The 22203-nt window shown below is 43.1% G+C and overlaps 2 protein-coding genes across 2 annotated transcripts in view; both read left to right on the top strand.

Annotated features, from left to right (window-relative positions):
* Nucleotides 1-1081: 1081 nt before the first annotated feature.
* Nucleotides 1082-2882, top strand: LOC100774420 (pyruvate kinase PKM-like). The gene is given in 3 exon segments (XM_035440576.1): nucleotides 1082-1698; nucleotides 1701-1915; nucleotides 1918-2882. Coding segments are annotated over 3 exon segments (1590 nt in total). The 5' UTR covers nucleotides 1082-1136; the 3' UTR covers nucleotides 2731-2882.
* Nucleotides 2883-14240: 11358 nt separating this feature from the next.
* The window catches only part of LOC100751397 (granzyme A-like), a 40415-nt gene continuing 32452 nt past the window's right edge, over nucleotides 14241-22203 (top strand). Inside the window, exons 1-2 of the mRNA XM_027401446.2 lie at nucleotides 14241-14272; nucleotides 18271-18382. Of these exons, the coding sequence (XP_027257247.2) occupies nucleotides 14241-14272; nucleotides 18271-18382 (144 nt within the window). The remainder of the gene's footprint in view (nucleotides 14273-18270; nucleotides 18383-22203) is intronic.

Raw genomic sequence — 22203 nt, 5'->3', positions numbered from 1 at the left:
TTTTTGTCATAGTCCTTGGAAATGATTAACTAGTACTACCCTGCACTGTGGAGGATGACAGGGGCTGGGAGATGGCTCAGTGAGTAGGAGCACTCACTGAGCATATGTGAGGACCTAGTACATACATTAAAAGCTAGCCATAGCCTTGTGGGCTGGAATCCCAGCACCAGTAGAGTAGAGAAAGAGGATTCCTGGGGATTACTGGCCAGCAGCCTAGCCCAGAACAAACAAAAACCAGTGAGTTGCAGATTTAATGAGAGATCCTATCTCAGGGGGGGAAAGTGGAGAGAGATAAAAGACAGTAAAGTCCTTCCCTGATCTCTGTGCTCCCATGTATATGTCCATATCTGTACACACACACACACACACACACACACACACACACACACACACACCACACACACACACACACACACACACACACACACACACACACACTTAAGATCCAAGAGAATAAAAAAATGAACTAACTAAAATTCTGGAACTGCTTTATTAATGAAACACAAAAGCAAGTGTCTTTAGATATTCCAGTTTGTATCATCTATATTTACCAAAAACATTGAATATAAAAAACACTGATTGTTACACACCAAACTATGTTGTATAATAAAAGGAAACACTGTAGATTTTCTGGTATCACCATTAAAATAATAATAATCTATTTCCTCTAAAACTTGAAACCATGTCATCATAAATCTATACTCAAGAAGACTGTGATTTTCCCTTAGCCACGTGACGAGAATCCTGGGATGTTGTGTTTTATTTCAGGCTCCATGCTGTTAGCATCTGCTAACAAGGTGTTAAACCAGACCAGACCAGAAAAGACAGGCTTCTTTCAAAGGCCATGACAGAGTTGACAACCCTGAAAAGGGACCAACGGTGTATTGTGACAAGTGGCTGACAATGGTGCCCACTGGTTGCTCACTGTCAAAGGCATCCTCAGCCCTTATGGGAATGAGTATTTTCCTAAACCCACCAAAGTTTTCCCCAACATAGTCTCAAATAATGCGTAGTGTTTTAACTTGGTGGGTGTGTCTTTGAACATTTACAGGATCCTTTCTATGGTCCTGAGACTGCAGACCTCCGACTTAGGCATCGCTGCAAGATCCGGAGTACACCCGAGGACCTCAGAAACCATGCCGAAACCACACAGCGAAGCAGGGACTGCCTTCATTCAGACCCAGCAGCTCCATGCAGCCATGGCTAATACCTTCCTGGAACATATGTGCCGCCTGGACATTGACTCCGCACCCATCACCGCCTGCAACACTGGCATCATTTGTACCATTGGTCCTGCCTCCCGGTCTGTGGAGATGCTGAAGGAGATGATCAAGTCTGGAATGAATGTGGCTCATCTGAATTTCTCTCATGGAACTAATGAGTATCACGCAGAAACTATCAAGAATGTGCCAACAGCCACAGAAAGCTTTACATCTGATCCCATCCTCTACCGGCCTGTTGCTGTGGCTCTGGACACAAAGGGACCTGAGATCAGAACTGGACTCATCAAAGGCAGCGGCACTGCAGAAGTGGAGCTGAAGAAGGGAACCACCCTGAAGATCACCCTGGACAACGCCTACATGGAGAAGTGTGATGAGAACATCCTGTGGCTGGACTATAAGAACATTTGTAGGGTGGTGGAGGTGGGCAGCAAGATCTACGTGGATGACAGGCTCATTTCACTGCAGGTGAAGGAGAAAGTGCTGACTACCTGGTGACAGAGGTGGAGAACGGTGGGTCCTTGGGCAGCAAGAAGGGGGTGAACCTCCCCAGAGCTGCTGTGGATCTCCCTGCTGTCAGAAAAGGACATCCAGGACTGAAGTTTGGAGTGGAGCAGGATGTAGACATGGTGTTTGCCTCTTTCATCTGCAAGGCAGCCGATGTGCATGAGGTTAGGAAGGTCCTGGGAGAGAAGTCGGCAAGAACATCAAGATCATCAGGAAAATTGAGAACCATGAAGGCGTCCGCAGGTTTGATGAGATTTTGGAGGCCAGTGATGGGATCATGGTGGCTCGTGGTGACCTGGGCATTGAGATTCCTGCAGAGAAGGTCTTCTTGGCTCAGAAGATGATGATTGGACGATGCAACCGAGCTGGTAAGCCTGTCATCTGTGCTACTCAGATGCTGGAGAGCATGATCAAGAAACCTCGCCCCACCCGTGCTGAGGGCAGTGATGTGGCCAATGCAGTCCTAGATGGAGCTGATTGCATCATGCTGTCAGGAGAAACAGCCAAGGGGAACTACCGTCTGGAAGCTGTCCGCATGCAGCACCTGATTGCCCGTGAGGCAGAGGCCGCCATCTACCACTTGCAGTTATTTGAGGAGCTTCGCCATCTGGCACCTATTACCAACGACCCCACAGAAGCTGCCACCGTAGGTGCCGTGGAGACCTCTTTCAAGTGTTGCAGTGGGGCCATTATCGTCCTCACCAAATCTGGCAGGAGTGCTCACCAGGTGGCCAGGTACCGCCCATGTGCTCCCATCATTGCTGTGACTCGAAATCCCCAGACAGCTCGTCAGGCCCATCTGTACCGTGGCATCTTCCCTGTGCTGTGTAAAGATGCGGTACAGGATGCCTGGGCTGAGGATGTAGACCTCCGTGTGAATTTGGCCATGAATGTTGGCAAGGCCCGAGGCTTCTTCAAGAAGGGGGATGTGGTCATTGTGCTGACTGGGTGGCGCCCTGGCTCTGGCTTCACCAACACCATGCGTGTCGTGCCTGTGCCTTAATGCCCCTCTGGAGCCCCTCTTCTAGCCCCTGTCCCATCCCCTCCCCCATGCCATCCATTAGGCCAGCAACGCTTGTAGTGCTCACTCTGGGCCATACTGTGGCGCTGGTGGGCTGGGACACCCGGGAAAATTACTGCCTTTGAAACATGGACTAGAGCCCAGCTTTCTATCATATGGTCCTACCCAAGCTAGGGATGAAGGAGGAATGCAGAATTGTAAACCCTCTGCATTTATCACAAAAGGGCAGCCACATCTCTGTGTGTTTTGCTCCTGTAGAAAGTTGCCCAGAGAACTCCCAGCCCTGACCTAGAGTCAGGAGATAGCAAGAGTATAGGGGCTTAAGGACATGGGGCCCAGGTCCCTGTGTGTAGATAACCCTTGACCCTGGGCCTGATTTGCTTCCCCAACAGCTTTGGCCTCCCCCACTCCTCCTTGTGCACTCCACTCAGCTGTGGCTGCAGACACACACTCCACTCTCCACCTTCTGTTCTACTGCAGCATCTCCAGGCCTGTTGCTATAGTGCCCACCTGAATGTCAATAAACAGCAGCTGTAGCAAAAGAAAAAAAAAAGAAAAAAAAAAAAAGAAAGTCGTCAATCAAGGCAAATTTAAAATATATTGGTATGTACACCAGAGAGGTAGGTATAATGGAATAGGGGGTAGGGAGCTATTTCATTTGCCCAGGATGCTATCTTATGGTGTTCTCAGCTCTAAGATTGGTTGAAGCCAATGTTCTGCTAAGTTAATAGATTCTAAAGGGATTTTTTTATTATTATTATCATGAGGTGTTAGCTTAGATATAGAGTGGGGCAAGGCATGGCTGTTCCAGAAGGCTAGAACTAGCCCAAGATAAGATAACTAGCCTCTGGATCCACAAAATTCTAGTCTCTCCACAGCACTGAAATCCCAACCACTCCATCAGTCTCTGTGGACACAGACCCTTCCGGGAGATTTTTGTGCATAGCCAGATGCAGCTTCTTTTCAGGAACTTTCATTCACAGTTATCCTACCTAAAGTGGGTCTTTAAAGGGGTACAAGCTGCCCAGAGCATGCAAGGAGGGAGCAAGGGCACTGTGATCCACCTGTCTCAGGACAAAGCATCTGGATGTCTCCCAAGGTTCAAAATTTTCCAGAGTGCAAAGAGCACCAAGGGCATCCGTGTTTAAGCTTTAACACCTCGATTTCCTGTTGACAAAACCCATTTATCTGCTACTTTCTTTGCGGGCTTTCTGCTGAGTCATTTCTTATCTGCTAAGTCATTTGTTACCAATTTCTGACTGAAGCTGTATTCTTTTTTTCTTTTCCTCTCCCTTAGAACCCTATAGAGCTTCAGCAAACTGAAGCATATTCTTTAATTTTTTTATTTTAAATTACAGGTATGGGGTATGCACATGAGAGTGCCAGGTGTCAGGTCCCCTTGGAGCCAGAGTTACAGATGGTTATGAGACGCCCAACACGGGTTCTGGGAACAGAACTCAGGTTGTCTGCCATTCCTCCTGCCCCCAGAGAATAGGGAGAAGCTAGGAGAAATGGCTCACAACTATTGATATGAATACAAATGGATTTGGTCCTTTTTAAGAAAGGGGGGGGGGGCTTTGGGTATTGAGTAGAGGGATTGATTATGACCTTTATCAAGAAGGCATGACTAGCAGGTCCATGTTGGTCCTTTATGGCTGCCTGGTTCCATCCTGCCTATGGGTTTATAACAGCCATGGAATAATCCCAGATGTCTCTTGTCTAAAATGAAACACAGTCTGAGACCCAGTTTGCCTGGTAACAATCAGTTAACTCTGTATTGGCAGACCCTGCTCGTCACTTGTAAGGTCTCCTGGGGAGGAAGGACCACATTCATTTTCTGGTTTTAACCGTACATGTCTGTGCAACAGCCTGTCAGTGTATGGTGTTTACACTGTGGCTTTTCCTTAGAACTTGGAGTGTGAGAATAAAATTGCTCTCTGAAAGTTAAATCCTGCACTCCCTTCAGCCTATATTAGAGATAACAAAGACATTCTGAAGAGGCATGGAATTCTGGAACCTTCTATAATGTGCTCAAAGGTCATTGATTCTCATTTGTATGGAGAAGCAAAAAAAAAAAAAAAAAAAAAAAAAGGAGGAGGAACTAATGCAGGTTGAGGACTACAGCTCTCACCCAAGAAGGGAGTGAGGAGAGAGGACATCTCTTGATCCCTCTTTGGTTTCGCCTGGTTCCATTTCACACTCACTGGCACATTTGGTTTTGTCTGATGTAGTCTTCCCGAGTGAACATTTTCATCCCTTTGCCTGTTGTTTCTCATTGCAAATTAATGAACATTTTGTTCTTCTACCATCGTGACTTTACTCCTGAGTTAGGGGTCACTTGTGTTTCCTTTTTAAATGTTTGTTTGTTTGTAGAGAAGGGTATGCACACTACAGCGCTTATGTGGAGACAGAAGACAGTTTAGGAGAGTAGGGCCCCACCATATGGGTCCTTAAGAATTAAGCTCAAGTTGTCAGACTTGTCAGCGAGCCATCTCACTAACCCTTGAGTTTCCTTTTGAGAGAGAAATTGATTTTTGATTTGCTAGCAGTGAAAATGGAGTCTCATTTCCTGCCATGATAAAGGTCAGGCCTTGAACTTTGATCAGTTCACTAAGATGAACATCCCCATGAAGTCTTTCAATAATAGACCGGCAGCCTGCTTGTCCTCTAACAGGTACTCCCACACACCCGCTTTGGCATCGGGATGGCGGCATTACACGCAGTGCCTTGGTTCATACCCGGGTTCAGGAAGCCTTGTGGTGTTTTGCTTTGCTTTGATCTTTAGCTGTGGTCTGTCTGACTCACTCGGCAGAACATACTACCAGTTTATTATTCAACAGACATCTCTTCTGTCCTGATAACAACAACAAAATCTAATTAAATTTGAAGCCACAAATATGCACAGCCTAAAGATGGCATGTCTAGCCTCTCTTCCTGCTTGTAGCAGTCATTAAGAAGTGAATGGCTGGGAGCATAGGAAAGCCCTCTAAAGAGAGATGACTCAGCAGGAAGCAAAGGCCTTCTTTTCTTTCTCCTTCACAAGTCTTTGAATTACAGGAATGATTGATGGTCAGACCTCCAGCAATAAAGATGAACCACGAGGAAAACTTAAAGCCAAATGTTAGTGACATCAAAGCAAGGAGGAGCCTGATGACCAGTGACTGCCCCCCCCCACACACACACACACCATGCCTAAGGACTTCTTTCAAATAAAGTACTTAACCCACTGTTGTTTTGTAGCTGTACCATAGTAGTTCCTTGTTAGTTCTGGTTTTGTTTCCACAGTTTCATTTCACCAGGGTCAGCCATGATCTGAAACTGTTAAAACAGAAAATTCTAGAGACATGCAATTCATAAATTATAAATTAGATACCGTAACATTCTGAGGAAAGTGAGATCTTCCACAGATCCACTCCATGTGCAAGCCATGAACCCACCCTTCATCGTGCATCTCAACTCCGGATTTAACCTGCTTGTTAGTCATGAGGCAGCCATCTCCGTTATCAGACCATCACAGAAAATGATTCAATGTACAATAGTGATGACAATTTGGATATGCCAAAGATAAGCCATAGAACGTTTCCTTTAAGCAAAAAAGGGTAAACTTCTCAACTTAAAGAGGGATACACTTGTATACAAACCAGGCAATTGTAAAGAAGGTGTATTCTGTTTTGCTGATGTACAAACTGATAAACAGATAAATGCTGATAAACGATAAATGCACAGCCACAGTGCATGGTAAGTGCTTAAAGATGAAAGACACTAAATTATAGGGTTCAGTATGGTCCACAGTTTCAGGAATATGATGGGGCTCTTGAGACATCTTCCCATCCCACATAAAGGGGGAGAGACTATAGTATACATCCCACACAATCCCAATAGTAAAATCAGAACCTACAAGTTCTACCCTTGATATAAACAAGTATATAAATATATAGCCTAATGTCCAGACCCTCCCAAACCCCAAATAGCCTTCAGATTTCCACCTAACCTTAGTTAAATAAGAATTGACTCAAAAAATGATATTTAATTTTATATAATTGAAAAACCGTTCCCTCCTGACTGACAGATCTTTGCCATATCCTGCTGTGTGACAAGTATTTTTGTTTTTATAAAAATAATACATATGTGGGTCTAGAGAGATGGCTTAACAGTTAAGAACACTGGCTGTTCCTCCAGAGGACCTGAGTTCAATTCCCAACACCCAGAACCATCTGTGACTCCAGTTTCAGGTGATCTGATGCCCTCTTCTGGCCTCTTCAGGCACTGCATGCACACAGTGAATGGACATGTGCAAGCAACACAACCTATACACTAAAACAAAATTAAATGAATCCTTTTAAAAAATAACACAAGATAGTCAGGGCTCTGAAACAGTATTTTTCTCCCTTCTTCTGTATTTCACAAATGGATCTTGTAGAACTGCTTTTTGTAAAGTTCCTGTGAATAATGCTGTCTGGCATTTGAGGTTATTATCTGTTCTATTATTTCACCAACATTTGAAATGATATAGCAGTTTTTCCATTCAAACTATAATAGCAATTCCACTGGAAGATAGTTGGATGCAGCAACATCCTGAATACTAGCAGTATTGTAGAAATCAAAGCTGTCCCACCCGGGGTAAGATGACAGCACAGAGGGTAATAAGCATGTTAATGACCAATTCATGCCAATTCCAGGCTCTTCACTCTGTAGCATTTAGGGAGCGATTCTTCATTCACTGACTTAGTCATGCATTAAACAAACGTCTGTTTCTGGTCAGAAAACCGCCTTCTATGGGGGGTCACTGGAAGAGTCAAGAAGAAAAGAAAATCCCTGCCCTATTTGCAGGCGTATTTGCATAAAAATAAACACAGGCATGAAAACAAACAAATGCTGGTGCTACACTTTGGGCTTTGAATGGCCCCAAAGACCCACTTGTCAAAGGCTGTGCACTCTTGGAAGATGGTGGAAGTGCTCAAGTGGGGGGGGGGAGATATAGTGGCATGTTATCGAAAAGAACTATGGGAATCTTCTTTCCTTTCCCCTCCCCTCTTCTCTCTTCTCAACTCTCCCATCCTGTCCTCTCACTCCCCTCCTCTCCCCTCATCTTCTCTCCTCTCCTATCTCTTTACTTCCCTCCCCTCCCCTCCACTCCCCTCCTTACCTCTCCCCTTCCTTCCTGTCTCTTCCTTTCCCCTTGTCTCTCTTCCCTTCCCTGCCCTCCACTCCCCTCTCTTCTTTTTTTTATTTTAATTAGAAAGATTATTTTACATGCCAATCCCAGATCCCTCTCCCTTCTCTCCTCCCCTGAGCCTCCCCCCCCCCAACTAACACCCTACCTATCCCATACCCTTTCTGATCCCCAGGGAGGGTGAGGTCTTCCATAGGGGGTCTTCAAAGTCTGTCATATCCTTCGGATAGGGCCTAGGCCAACCCTCTTGTGTCTAGGCTCAGGGAGTATCCTTCCATGTGGGATGGGCTCCCAGAGTCCTTCCTATGCTAGCGATAAGTACTGATCCACTACAAGGGGCCCCATAGATTTCCAAGGTCTCCTCACTGACACCCACATTCAGGGGGTCTGGATCAGTCCCATGCTGGTTTCCCAGCTATCAGTCTGGAGACTAAGAGCTCTCCCTTGTTCAGGTCAGCTGTTTCTGTGGGTTTCACCAGCCTGGTATGGACCACATTGCTCATCAGTCCTCCTTCTCTGCAACTGGATTTCAGTTCAGTTCAAGGTTTATCTGTGGGTATCTGCTGCTACTTCCACCAGCTGCTGGATGAAGACTATACGATGGCATATGAATTAGTCATCAATCTCATTATCAGGGAAGGGCATTTAAGGTAGCCTCTCCTCTGTTGCTTAGATTGTTAGGTGGTATCATCTTTGTAGCTCTCCAAATATTTCCCTAGTGCCTGATTTCTCTTTAAACCTATAATGGTTCCCTCTATTATGGTATCTCTTATCTTGCTCTCTTCTGTTCTTCCCCCAACTCAAACTTCATGCCCCATCATGTCTTCCTCACCCCTCCTCTTCTCCCCTTCTCATTCTCCTAGTTCCCCCTCTCCCCATGCTCCCAATTTGCTCTTGTGCCTTTCCCCTTCTTCAGGGGACCATGTATGTCTCTCATTTTTTTATATTTTTTGAAAATTTTTTATTTAAAATAGAAACAAGATTGTTTTACATGTCAACCCCAGTTCCCTCTCCCTCCCTTCCTCCCCTACCACCCCCCCAACTAAAACCCTACCTATCACATGTGCTTTCTGCTCCCCAGGGATGGTGAGGCCTTCCATAGGGGGGTCATCAGAGTCTATCATATCCCTTGAGATAGAGCCTAAGCCCTCCCCATGTGTCTTGGCTCAGGGAGTATCCGTCTATGTGGAATTGGCTCCCAAAGTCCACACCTATGCTAGGGATAAGTACTGATCTACTACAGGAGGTCCCATAGATTTCCGAGGTTTCCTCAATGACATCCACTTTTGTGGAGTCTGGATCAGTCCCATGCTGGTATGCCAGCTATCAGTCTGGGGACCAAGAGCTCCCCGTTGTTCAGGTCAGCTGTTTCTGTGGGTTTCACCATCCTGGTCTGGACCCCTTTGCTCATCACTCATCCTTCTCTGCAACTGGATTCCAGTTGAGTTCAGTGATAAGCTGTGGGTGTCTGCTTCTACTTCCACAAGCTGCTGGATGAAGGCTATAGGATGGCGTATAAGTCAGTCATCAATCTTATTATCAAGGTAGGGTATTTAAGGTAGCCTCTCCTCTGTTGCATGTATGTCTCTCTTAGGGTCCTCCTTGTTTACTAGTTCTCTGGCAGTGTGAATTGTAGCCTGGTAATCCTTTACTCTATGTCTAAAATCCACATATGAGTGAGTACATACATGTTTGCCTTTTTGTGACTAGGTTACCTCGCTCAGAATGGTTTCTTCTAGTTCCATCCATTTGCCTGTGAATATCAAGATTCCATTGTTTTTTTTTTCTGCTGAGTAGTACTCCATTGTGTATATGTACCACATTTTCTTTATCCATTCTTCAGTTGCAGGGCATCTAGGTTGTTTCCAGGTTCTGGCTATTACAAATAATGCTGTAATGAACATAGTTGAACAGATGCCCTTGTTGTATAAATGTGCTTCTTTTGGGTATATGCCTAAGAGTTCCCCTCTTCTCTTCTCTTCTCTTCTCTTCTCTTCTCTTCTCTTCTCTTCTCTTCTCTTCTCTATTCTTCTCTTCTCTCCTCTCCTCTCCTCTCCTTTTCCTCCTCTCCTCTCCTTTTCCTCCTCTCCTCTCCTCTCTTTCTTTTCTCTTCTCGTCATGTCTTGTGCACCTCAGCAAGAGGTTCTAACCCTGACTACCCTCCAGCCCCTTCTACTCTCTCTCTCTCTCTTTTAGTTCCTGGCTGGAGGATGTGAGCATCTCCCTCTATCATGTGTTCCTACAATGAGGTTCTGCCTTACTGCATCCCAAAACAATTGCTCAAATCTACCATGGACTGAAACTTCTCTCTTTAAGCTGATTATCAAGGGTATTTTGCTACAGCAACAGAAAGGAGAGAAGCACACCCATAGTCCGAATTTTGTTACAATGGAGACATACACAAAAATGATTATTATGGGGATGTGAACGTTTCAGGGAACCTCATTCATGCATGAATCCCACATCAATGAGCATATTCAGGTAGGACTTGACTTAACAATGTCCAAAGGTGGAGAAAGGACGAAGAGCTAGATTGCCAGATTTGTGCTCCCTACTTCCAAGCATATAAAAGTAGACGAGAACTACAGTGACTGCTGTCATCAAGCCATATCCATGAAGGTGAGAAGGCCACCCCTTTTGAGAATTCAGCTCTCTCATCCCAGTGGGCTCATCAGAGTGACAGCTAAACAATGGGAACTGCAGAAGTGTCCAGAGAAGATGTTCCGTTTCCCTCCGGGACTCATGACTCAGCTTATTCCCATGAACCCATATGACTGCTATCTGACTGTTACGAAACTTTGAATACTCGAGGATCAAAAGAATCTGTGAATCCCACAATTAGACACCAGGGCTCTAGGATATACCCATCCCAAACTTCCTACTACTTCTGCTCCCCTAATCTTCATTTTAAAAGTATTCAAATAATATTAATGTAGAAGAGGCTGGTGGGTTAATTTTAAAGTGCCTCCACCCTACCTTGTCCAACAGGGGTACAAGGACTTTCAAGTCTCTGCCCTCCAAAGCAAGATCAAACCCCAGCAATCTTCACAGACACTGGGCTTAAGTTTGTCATGTGCAGGCAGCCGTTAGACTCAAGGTCTCTGTATTCTCATCCCAAGGACCTTGTTTTCAAATCTGTATAGTTAAAAAGCAATACACCTGAAGTTAACTGTCTTAGTTAACTTGGCAAAGCAGATTTCTAAAAACATTTTAGATAGAAATAATACAACTTACCAATGTCACTAAAATCCATGTCATGGGACTCACTAGTCTATTGGTTCCATGAGAGGCAGGGCCTCTAGCTGTTCTGTTCAGTACCGTATAGCCAAAATTACACTGTGACTGCATAACAAGTATCTTCAGTGGATAGAGAAGCAGATGAATTGATGAACAGGAGAACTTACTAGATACATAAGTTATGGAATGACAACAAATGATAAAATAATAAACCTCTATCCAGCTATAATAATATAGCCTAAAGGCATCTTTTCCCATGATGATTTAATCTGTCAACTTATACATGTTATGCAAGTGTTCTACCACTGAGCTATATCTCTAGCCTTTTTCCAAAGTTTTGAGACCTTTTCCAAAGTTAAGCCACCCAGGCTAACCTCAAATTTATCATCCTCCTGTCTCAACGTCCTTAGCAACTGGGACTAAAGTCTTGAACCACCATTCCCAGTTTAAGATCACCTTCATGAAGGTGAAAACTTCCTTATGAAGGCAAGGGGTTGAGATGAAGGCAAGTAGTGGTCTAGAAAATTCCGTGCTTATTGAGTAATGCTCGGAGCTCTGTAATGGGTGGGGGCACCGAAAGTTTCAATGAGCCACTCTACATATTAGATTTGGAAAGTGTATTTGTTATTTGTCTTGTTGCTGCAACAAAATGCCTGAGAGAAGTAACCTAAGGAAGAGTTCCTTTGGTCTCACAGTTCCTTTGATCTCACTTGGCAGGGAAGGACTGACAGTGAACCACGAGGCCACTAGTCACATTGTGTGTTATCAGAAAGAGAGCCAGGTAAATGAATGTGTTCAGCTCACATCCTCCGTTTGATTCAGTGTGGAACCCAAGCCCATGGAACCTCAATTAAATCTAGAAACTCCCTCACAGACACACCCAGCCTTGTCTCCTACGTGAATCTAGGACCTGACACCTCAACAGTCAGTATTAAGCATCCCAGTGTCACCATTTACCTTCTAATGAGAAAAAATTGTGAAAATGATTAGTGTCCCAGATCAGAAAGAGATTACCTTCACAGTTACTTGTTATGGCCTCAACATCACTATCAAAACGTAAGAGGAGTGTGGTCTTCTTTTAACAGTATTGAACCCAAAGCTGTAAATCATCTTACAAATTTTCCTATAATTCTTTTTCTCTTTAGTTCATTTCATGTTTAAAGGATTTGGAAATGCTGGTGTTTTCCAATTCTGCCTGAAGTATCCAAAGAAACTTAATGACTCCAGTGTGGTTTTTCTAATGCTGTTAATGTGTCTGAATGCAGACACAGCTTGCAAATCTTGCAGGTGATGCTACTGAGAGGCCAAATTACTCACCACCCAAAGCTGAGCTTTTTTATCTTGTCTAGAGTTTGTTTTTCAAAGGCAATTCAAATAGTGAGCTCTGCTGAGAAACGGTGCCCTCCTAGTAATTATCCCCTTCACATGGGTCGTCCCATATGACATGGATAATAAATTATTTCTGAACGCCCCATGCCTTACTTACCTGAGGGGGATTACCACAGAAATATTTGAAGCAAAGGGAGGGTGTCTCACTGTGGTAGCAGCTAAATTGCTTCTAAAATAGGAAAATAATACCAGACAAACAGTTCATATATATTATGATTGGAATTGTGGTTGGAGACATGGGATATAGAGAGGGAAGAAAGAACAAGAGGATGGAAGACCTCAACCAGACATTGAAGGCTGTCATCTTGGCTTGGAGTCTCCTAAAAGCAGATCTGAGTGCTCAGATTTGTGTGCACATTCTAGTTACAAAGTGATCACAAAAAAAGTGTTAAGAAATAGGAAAATGGGAAGGGAGAACATTAAGCCAAACAAGGTTGAATATTTATGCCACTTGCAATAGATATGGGCACCAATAAGTCCTGCTACAATGGCTTTGCAGACATTGCCATGGCTAAGACTTGGCTAAACCGACTCTCGATCACACATGAATTGGTGATTATTTGGATGACTTCAAAATCATCTTTGTTAGTTTTAGATTAATACAAATGATGACAGCATGATCTTTAATTTCCAGGGGAGAATTTTAGGCACTTCATCCCCACTGAAATGAAGATTTTAAAACCCTGAAATAACACCCTGCAGGGCCTGCTTGAAATCTTCAAGATACCTAATTCACACCAATGCTAGCTGCTAGCATCTAGCATCCTCTGATGTCACAGACAAATGTATTAACACAATGAATCTTCACAACAAGGCCATAATGTAGGTGCTATTGCTTACCTCATTGAATAATGAAGTATAGAGACTCTGATAATGTGTCCAAGGTCACAGAGACAGGAAGTGACAGAGTGTGGATCCATACCCAGACCATCTGATGTGAGAACCTGTTTGTTCAGCACAGGTTCACACAACTTTCTTCATTACCAACCATGAGTCACAACTTCCCATTAGAAATTCTCCCAGCCAATTGTGCCAGCTGCTGTAAAGTCACACCACTCTTCCTAACAACAGCACATTCACCAGCCTCTCCTGTCTGGACTGAAAGAATGGAAGAGCCCAAATCTCAGGAGCATACTGTCCTGAGTTGGGGGTGTAGATAATGGGAAGTTCATACTGAAGACAAAAAGAAGTTAATCAGAGTTCTGTCACCAGAGTTGGTGGGGTCAGAGCCTGGCTACTCTAATAAGCTAGGCTCAGCTATTCCTCTTCAATGGGCCATTACACAGACTGAAAACAAAAAGTAGACTTGTTCTGTGTGGCCCACACTGTGAAGAGAAGCAAAGACACCCGGTTACACCACCTCTACCCAGCCCATCTGTGGAGTGTGAGCATGAGCTTTAGGTTTACACAGAAGACAAGAGGTGTTCACCACGAAGTATGTGTGATCAAAGTGTGACCCTGCCCATCATGAACATATTATTGTCTGGTTTTAATCTCTCCTGCAAGATGGTCTAACAAGTTGTCGAACTGTGAGCAATCTCTCCCTGAGAGAGAAGCTCTTCCTCTGACTGGCAGGAGGTTGGGGCCTTGGGGATCATTAATAACAGTTCCTCAGGGATCATTAATTCAGTTGTCTGATAGTCAAAGGAAGGATCCGAAAGTGTCACTTTAGAAGATCTTCATTCTTGCCAGAATGGCCACACTGTCACCGAAGATAGAAGAGTCGTGAGTTCTGGAAATCAGTGAATGAGATTCAGATCCCATCTCTGCCATGATCCGTGAAACCTTGAACAAGCCACTTCATTTTCCCAGGCTCCCACTTCCCTGCCTTTCGTATCTTTGAATTGGACTGGACAATACATAAGGTTCATAGCAGCCCGGAAAATATTCTGATCCTAAAGTCAGAATATTCTCTAGATTATTTTGAGAAATGGGCACAGCCTGGATGCTGCAGTTGCCTCCATCTCAGATGCTGAATCATTTCCAAGCCACAGCCATAGACGTCTGCTGTCAGTTGTGAGTGTCAGAGACCAAACTGCAGAAGCGGGCCCCTGAAGAGCGAGTCACCAACCACACGAGGTTCCTCGCCCCATATCAGTTTCACAAGTTTGGCAGCCCCGGATGTTTCTTGTATTAGGGGAGCCTTTGGAAAAAGTATCTCAGAAAAGTCACTTTTCTTTTTATAATAATATTTATTGGTATCTACGGAGACAGGAAACAGACCACAGGTTATAAACATAGAGCAAACCTAAGTGAAATCAGAGAGCCGGCCTCGTGTTCAGCAGGCTGCCCTTGTTTGTAATTCACCTTTTGTGATGAACATTGCTGACCGTACGCTAAAGCAGAGACACCCCTATAATGAGTCCTCATGGAATTTATGGCCAGTCTTGTCTCATCTCCATGCCATCTAATGCCCCAGCTCTGGATAATTTCGAGGCAAATTCCACCATCACATTTTGTCAGCTATAAAGTACCTCAGTATGTAGCTCTAACAGATGAGCACTCCTTTTGAAAGCATAGCCACAGGCCGTCATTACAGGTTTTAGAAATTGTCCTTTAGAATCTTTTTAAAAAATTGACCAATTGTTTTGTTTGTTCTTGAGGTTTTTTTTTTTTAATGATTTGTTTATTTTCAGATGTGGGGCGATCTCATATGTAGCCCAGGCTAGCCTCAAACTCAGTATCCTGTTTCTGCCCCCCCTTTCCTATCCAGTACTAGGATTACAGGCTATCCACCAACACTGGCATTTTAACATCAAACAATATTCTACATTCAATTTTTCCCAATCGTCTTGTTTTCTTAACAAGAAACTTACTCAGTTCAGAATCCAAATGTTCCCCATATTTGAAGCAGATTTATATGAATGTGCTATTGAATATATACTATGAATATTGTCATGTTTTCCCTTGAGATTTAATCATTGAGGGAATGAGGTCATTCATGACATAGTTTCCCAGGGTGATATTTACTACTGCAAATCAGTGTCATTAAGAGTACTCCTTTCTGGGTTCTACCTTCCATGGAGTGACAGTGTCTGGAGTGGATGCTTCGGTGGGTGTGATTGTCTCTCCGTCAGGACGCTGGTGACTACCTCCTGATTCTTGAGAAATGACAACAGTTACTGACTTTGCCTATATCCTTCTTGCTTTAGGATGCTCCTTCTTGTTGTATTGCACTTTTTTCTATGCTTTTACTGTGGATAATAGATGAGAGTTGGGGTTGTGTTCATTGTTATATGGCAGATAGACTGTTTTTGAAAAAAAAATACAGCAAGCTCATGTTGGTTCTTGTCATTTGAAACCAGGCCTGCTGGGTATTTATTTAATTTTACCTTTTCATTCATATGCATGACAAGATGCGCAAATGCTCATTTGCTTTCTAATACTGTACACCCAGAATGATCTCAAAATGTCAACATCTGTGCTATCTCACAAATTATGTTTACTAGACACCTTGGAGTGGTTATTTCTCATGTGAGGAGGTCTGCTTATTTATGTTTTGCAGAAAGTTTTTTTTAAAGATATACTCCATTAAGAATTTATAGTTAGGGGCTAGAGATTGCTTAGTAATTAGAACACTTCTTGCTCTTGCAGAGGAACCAAGTTCAGTTTCCAGAACCCACAGGGTGGTTCACAGTCCTCTGTATCTCCAGTTCCAGGGCATCCAGTGACCTCTTGTGGCCTCCTTGAGCAGCATTCATCCATGTGGTGCACACATACATAGATGCATGCAAAACACTCACACGTAAAATTATTGTGACCTTGTCACTTAAGTTTCAGATCAAATCTACCAAGCATGACAGACCTAAAGGAATGTGACTTTGACCACAGTGCTATTGCTTCCCTTTCTGTGGGTAGCTGTCTCTATTTTATGAAACTTCGTTTTTCTCTATTTAGAAAAACACTAGAGAAGAGAAGGAGGTAGAGAGAATTTTAAAGTAGGAGATTGGGGGATTGCTGTGAAATGCTGTCCTATGGACATTCATTCCATGGCTATTGCTCTCATGGATTCACAGCAGCTGGGGTTGCCTGCATAAGACCTTCATAAGACTAAGCCAGCTCTCCTGGCACCACTCCTAACCCAGGAGCTATTGGCAGTTGATAGCTTCTGGGAGAGGGAGAGTCATTCTCTGGGGATGTGGCCACCTATAAATTGTCCATGCTCCAGTGGATTGCTCCCCACCCATGCACATATGGGTAACAAATAATAACAACAATAATAAAAGTAATGATAATTTTTGTTTTGTCCTTTTAAATTTTAATTTTTAATTTATACTTTTATTTATACCTTATTAGAGTACAATTTATATATTTTCCCTCCCACCTTTGTATGTTTGTGGGTATAGGTGTGTTATGTGCAAGTGTTCACATGTACAAAAGTGTATGTAGATTGCATGTGTATGTGTGTGAAGGTACATGTGGAGACCAGAGTTTAATATTGGGTGTCTTCATCAGTCACTCCCGATTTACATTTTTAACTTTTTTATTTAAATTCTTTAATTACTACTCATATCCATCCCCCCCATTCCCTCACCCTCCCATCCTCCCATGTTCCCCCCAATCCCCCCAACCCATCCCCCAACTCAAGAAAGGGTCTCTCACTGGTCCTGGAGCTAGCCAGTTTAGTTAAGACTAAGTGACTAGCAAGTTCCAGGCATCAACCTGTGTCAGCCTCCACAGCACTTTGTTTGTTGCCATTTTATTGGCCTTTTAGATGGGCACAGGATGTCATGCTTGCTCAGAAGTGTTTTACCTACTGAACCAATTCCCCAGTCTCCCATACTTTTAAAAGATAAACCACAGCCATATACAGAAACCTTCACTTCTTATCACTAGATGGGATGAAATGTATGGATGTAACAGTCATTTATTCAGTCGGTCTTCTAGTGATGGACATTTGGCTTAGTTCTAGTCTTCGGTTCCAAATAATGCATCTATTTTTTTCTGTTTCGTTTGGTAAATTTCTCACATGGGTGAGAGACAAACTCCTTTTGCCTCAATTCCCAATCCTTTAAGTCCTCATTTTGTTTTCCTAAGGTCGGGGACAGAATCTGGCACATGGTAGATGCTCAAGAAATGTTTGTTGAGCAAAGAACTCAGCCATTTGTGTATACAGCTTAAGAGGATACCAGTTAGTTGTGTGAATAGAAACAGGGAGGGGGCTAGTGTCCATGCACAAGTCTGTGACTATTGTATACTCAGATACACACTTATTTCCTTTCCTTTCCTTTTCTTTTTTTTTTGGGGGGGGGAGTGGTTTTTCAAGGCAGGGTTTCTCTTGTAGCCCTGGCTATCCTGGAACTACCTTTGTAGACCAGGCTGGCCTCAAACTCATAGAGAACTTTCTGCCTCTGCCCCCTGAGTGCAAGAAGTCACCTAAAACACCATGACTCCCAAACCTTCTCTTTGCTAACATATTATGAAAGCTTACTTGGGTTTTTGTTTTTGTTTGTTTGTTTTACTTATGTAACCCAAAACCTCTTGAAGCTCATCAACCTGCTTCCACACCCTAAGTGCTCACACAACCGGCCAGGAAAGAATGTTTTCATTTCCCTTCTGCTATGGTCTTGTGTGATTTGAGAAGCTCCCAAGACACCAGGGTTAAAGGATTACTTCTAACATGGGTCTGTTAGAAGATAATTAAAGCTCTGGGTTCTGGGTCTACGTAGAGGGTAAGCTAATTCTTTTGTGACTTCTCACTCTTTCCTGTTTCCTTGCTCAAGATGTGACTACTTACCCCAATATGAGCTTCTGCCATTGCTACCTGATGTCACCATCACCATAGGTCCCTCACCAGAACTAGGCCAGTGCACACATCACTACACCTCCAAGACTGTAAGGTAAATGAAACTCTTTTCTTCATAACTACCCTGTCTCACGTATTTCATTCTAGTGAACACAATGAGTACCACTGAAGAGTTGAGGGTGATGTAGTTCTCCCATGGCACTTTTAATACTTCATTGTGCTACTATTTATTTTCATGAAGTATAGTTTTCCCTGATGGAATGTAAGCTCTCCATAAGCAGAGATCAAATCTCTCATCTTGTTCTTTGCTCTTTCCTCCATGCCCCGCACTGAGTCTGACACATGGTAGGCATTCTAGAAACATTTACTGGTGGGAAAATGTGTGAATCAAGGGGTTTAAAAGGAAACTTATTTGTTTCTTTGAAAGAGGGTCTCATTCTATATTTCAGGCTGGCATGAAACTCTCAGCAATGCTTCTACCCCAGCCTCTCAAGTGCTACGATTACAGACATGAGTCTCTATGCCAGGCAGGAAAACTTTTCCTATTGCAAACCAAAGTCATTATGTAGCAAATCTACTTTTAAATCTCCCCGTGCAACATCTTCTGGCAGTGTTTCAGTTAAGAAAGAGAAGACACACCCTCTCCATGGCCAACTTGAGGTAGAAACCCAGGTTTTCCTTGCAGTCTCCCTCAACAACCACAGGGAAGAGGTCTGTCATCCTTATGGGCAGTAATGACAGTTTAGAGTCCAACTAGGCTGACACAGACACACAGGGATGAATTATTAGTTACTTCTCCCCACATGCCCTATTAGCACCATAGGAGAAAGGGGGTTCTCTACCCCTTCGGAGGAATGGTGGCCCCAGACTCCAGCAGAGCATTTGGGAAGGTTCATTGTAATCTGGGTAGAAGGCAAAGGTTGTCACATGCTTTTTGCTTGCCTGGCAAGGAAAGTGGGTACCTTTTTTGTTTGTTTGTTTGTTTGCTGTGTTTGGCTATAGAAATGAAGTTATTGCTTATAACCTTTCTGTCTTGTTCACCTGCTTCTTTCTTGGTCCTTTGACTAAAGATTTTGCTGGGGTTTGTTTTTGCTTTGCTTTGTTGCTGCTTATGTGTACATTTCTGTTTTAAGGGTGCTGGCTTCCTCATCAGTAAGTCTGGAGGCATAGGACACAAAAGTAACTCGAGCCTGCCATTAACTTCCTTAGGCTCCCTATATCTATCTAGTCTACTCTTTCCAACTTTCAATCTCCTTTTTAAAATTTGAATATACAGAGATAACCAATTCTTTGTGTCCTTGTCTTACCAACTGAAAAAATAGAGTGGATGAACACTGAAGGGTGAACAAATGAGAAATTTGTTCATACAAAAAGATAGAGTTCAGAAACTCTCAGCAGCAGTAGGGTGCCTAATGAGTGGGAGAGGCTGCCAGCAAGCATTACAGTTGTTCTGTTACAGTTCTTTGCTCTCAGTGGGCCTTAGGATGCCAACCAATACCAGTCCTCAGAAGAACAAGCCTGTGGAGAGCAAGTCCCTGATGAGAAGCAGGTCTCTGAGGCAGAAGCAGTCTTCCTCATTTGACAAGTGATCAAGAAGCCTGACAATCAAAATCCTATGTGCCAGGTTTATAAAGGCCTAGGTGGGTCCTGACTGGCAAGGTGTATTGTCAGTATGCAAATGAGATGAAGAATAAAAACCAATCAGGAATGAGACTGTGAGAGAGAAGCTGACAAATGGATCTCCAATCAGGTTAGCAGCTCCATTTCCATGGCTGCCTTGCCAGGTACAGGGAAGTAGACTCTAGGCTGTTAGGAGAGTGCTTGCTACAAAACAGGTGGTGCCCTGGGGGAATTCTTACTCCAGCTGTTGCAGATTTTTTCATCTATTCCTGATTCCAGATGATTCTGGGAAAGCAGCCCATGGCCAGCTCTTTGTTTTCTGATGCTCTCACGGGGGTTGGGGGGGGGGACTGTGTTCTAATCCATATGCACAGTAGGAATAAGTAAAAGCATACATGCCCCAGGAGAAAATAGAGAACAGTTTATTTACTCCATTTTCTCAGATGTAGAAATCTGAGGCTGTAATTTTAAATCCCTCTTTGTTAACAATAATGTGTGAAGCAATATTTAATTTTTCTTACACTGAACAAAATCTCATTCATGTATTTGTCAATTCAATGATAATTCATAGTTGTCTTACTATATGCCCAACTCTCAAAGCCTACCTCCACAGTGACACAATTCCTCCAACAAGACCACACTTACTCCAAAAACCATACTTCTTAATAGTGCCACTCCCCTTGGGAGCTATTTTCAATCAGACCACCACACTCTATCTTGAAAAACTGAAAAAAAAAATTTAAGGAAGAGTAATCTTCCAGATGGATAACAGGGAACATCACTATAAACAAAAAAAAAAAAAAGAGCCTGAAAAAAAGAAAAGGCCTTGAAAGAAAGGAACAGCATTCATTGAATAGGAAAAAATCGGTGAGAGAGGGAACTGCAGATCAAGATCACGTAAGGTCTGCACAAAAGGCAGTGCTGAAATTTTCCTTAATAAAAGGATTACACTGCATGGGTGGAAAAGCCTTCACATTTCCCCTTGAAGAACTTAGTCTCTTTCTCCAGTTGCTTGTTTAGAATTACTCTTTAGAGGTATAAAAAGTGGTCAAATTTATAGAATTGAAGAGAAGAAAGGTGGGTCCTGTTGGCTGCAGGAAGGATAATGTGGAGTTCCCCACCAACTAGCACAAACTTCCCATCCAATGAGTATGCTCTAAAGATCTACCTCACATGGACCTACAGTCAACAGCAATGCATTATACTTGTCATTTATTAAGAAGATGGGGGCAATCTCATGTTAGTGTTCTTATCACAATAATTTATTTTTCAAACAATACCTTCTTTATCCAGCCAAAGCCCATTTTAGTCAACAGTTTGTTGGTTCCAGGGTCCTGGGACATTACCACAATCACAACCTAAGAAAGCTAGGCCCACTGCATTTCTTTCAACCAATTAGTGGTCTGTCTAGGTCAGCCAATAACTCAAAGTCCCAGAAACAGTTTGCCATGGAGTTTATTTGTTTTACTGCTGCCCTGAAAATAAAATAAAGGAGTAAGAAAGTAACAGAACAAAGATATAGAAAAAAGGCTTTAAACTAAGGCTCTACCCTTAATCTTATCACAAGTAGGAGACCCATTTACAAAAGATGTGGCCTGAAATTGATAGGCTGCAGCCAGAACAAGACGTTCATCTGACAAGCCACAGAGGCAGCAGCTGTAATTGAAGGGGAGATTTGGCCCTCTAATACCAACCAGTATTGTTGCTGTGGACTCTCTTGGACTGGCTGTCCCCCTAGTGTGGGTAATTTGATGACCACTTGACCCTAAGGCAGGGCCACAAGCCCCTCTTTTATTAGATCTACATTAATGCTCATGCTTTAGGGAGAGGAGGCTGGAACTAACAACAAAGACTCCAGAACATTTTCCCAGAGCTACAGGCTAAACCTCTAAGTTATGACAGTAGTCATAAAATATTTGTTGAGTGTGTAAGCTCGTAATTTAGAAGACTCAAGAGGAGGAAATCTCAAGAGAAGCCAAGTATTTTTACATGATTTTGCTTATTATGTTCTTTCTTTCCTCCTAGTGCTCCAAGATTCCTTCTTCTATCTTTTCTTTTCTCTTTAGAGAACTTCCTAGCGTGTGCTATGCTGTTAGGATACTTCTCATGGCCATGAACTGTCTTTGGTAGATATAGGCATTTTTACTGGATAAAGGAATCTTGACTGACACTTTTTTTTCTCCCTGGTATCACTTCCTTCTGAGTCCATGGCTTTTGAGGAGAAACCAACAGTCATTTGAATTACTTTCTTCTTTTATTGCTTCAAAATATCCTTATCTCTACTTTTAGA

This window comes from Cricetulus griseus, chromosome 2, assembly GCF_003668045.3.
Source record: "Cricetulus griseus strain 17A/GY chromosome 2, alternate assembly CriGri-PICRH-1.0, whole genome shotgun sequence".
In the NCBI taxonomy this organism is placed as follows: domain Eukaryota; kingdom Metazoa; phylum Chordata; class Mammalia; order Rodentia; family Cricetidae; genus Cricetulus; species Cricetulus griseus.
This window is presented reverse-complemented; position numbering and strand designations above follow the sequence as displayed.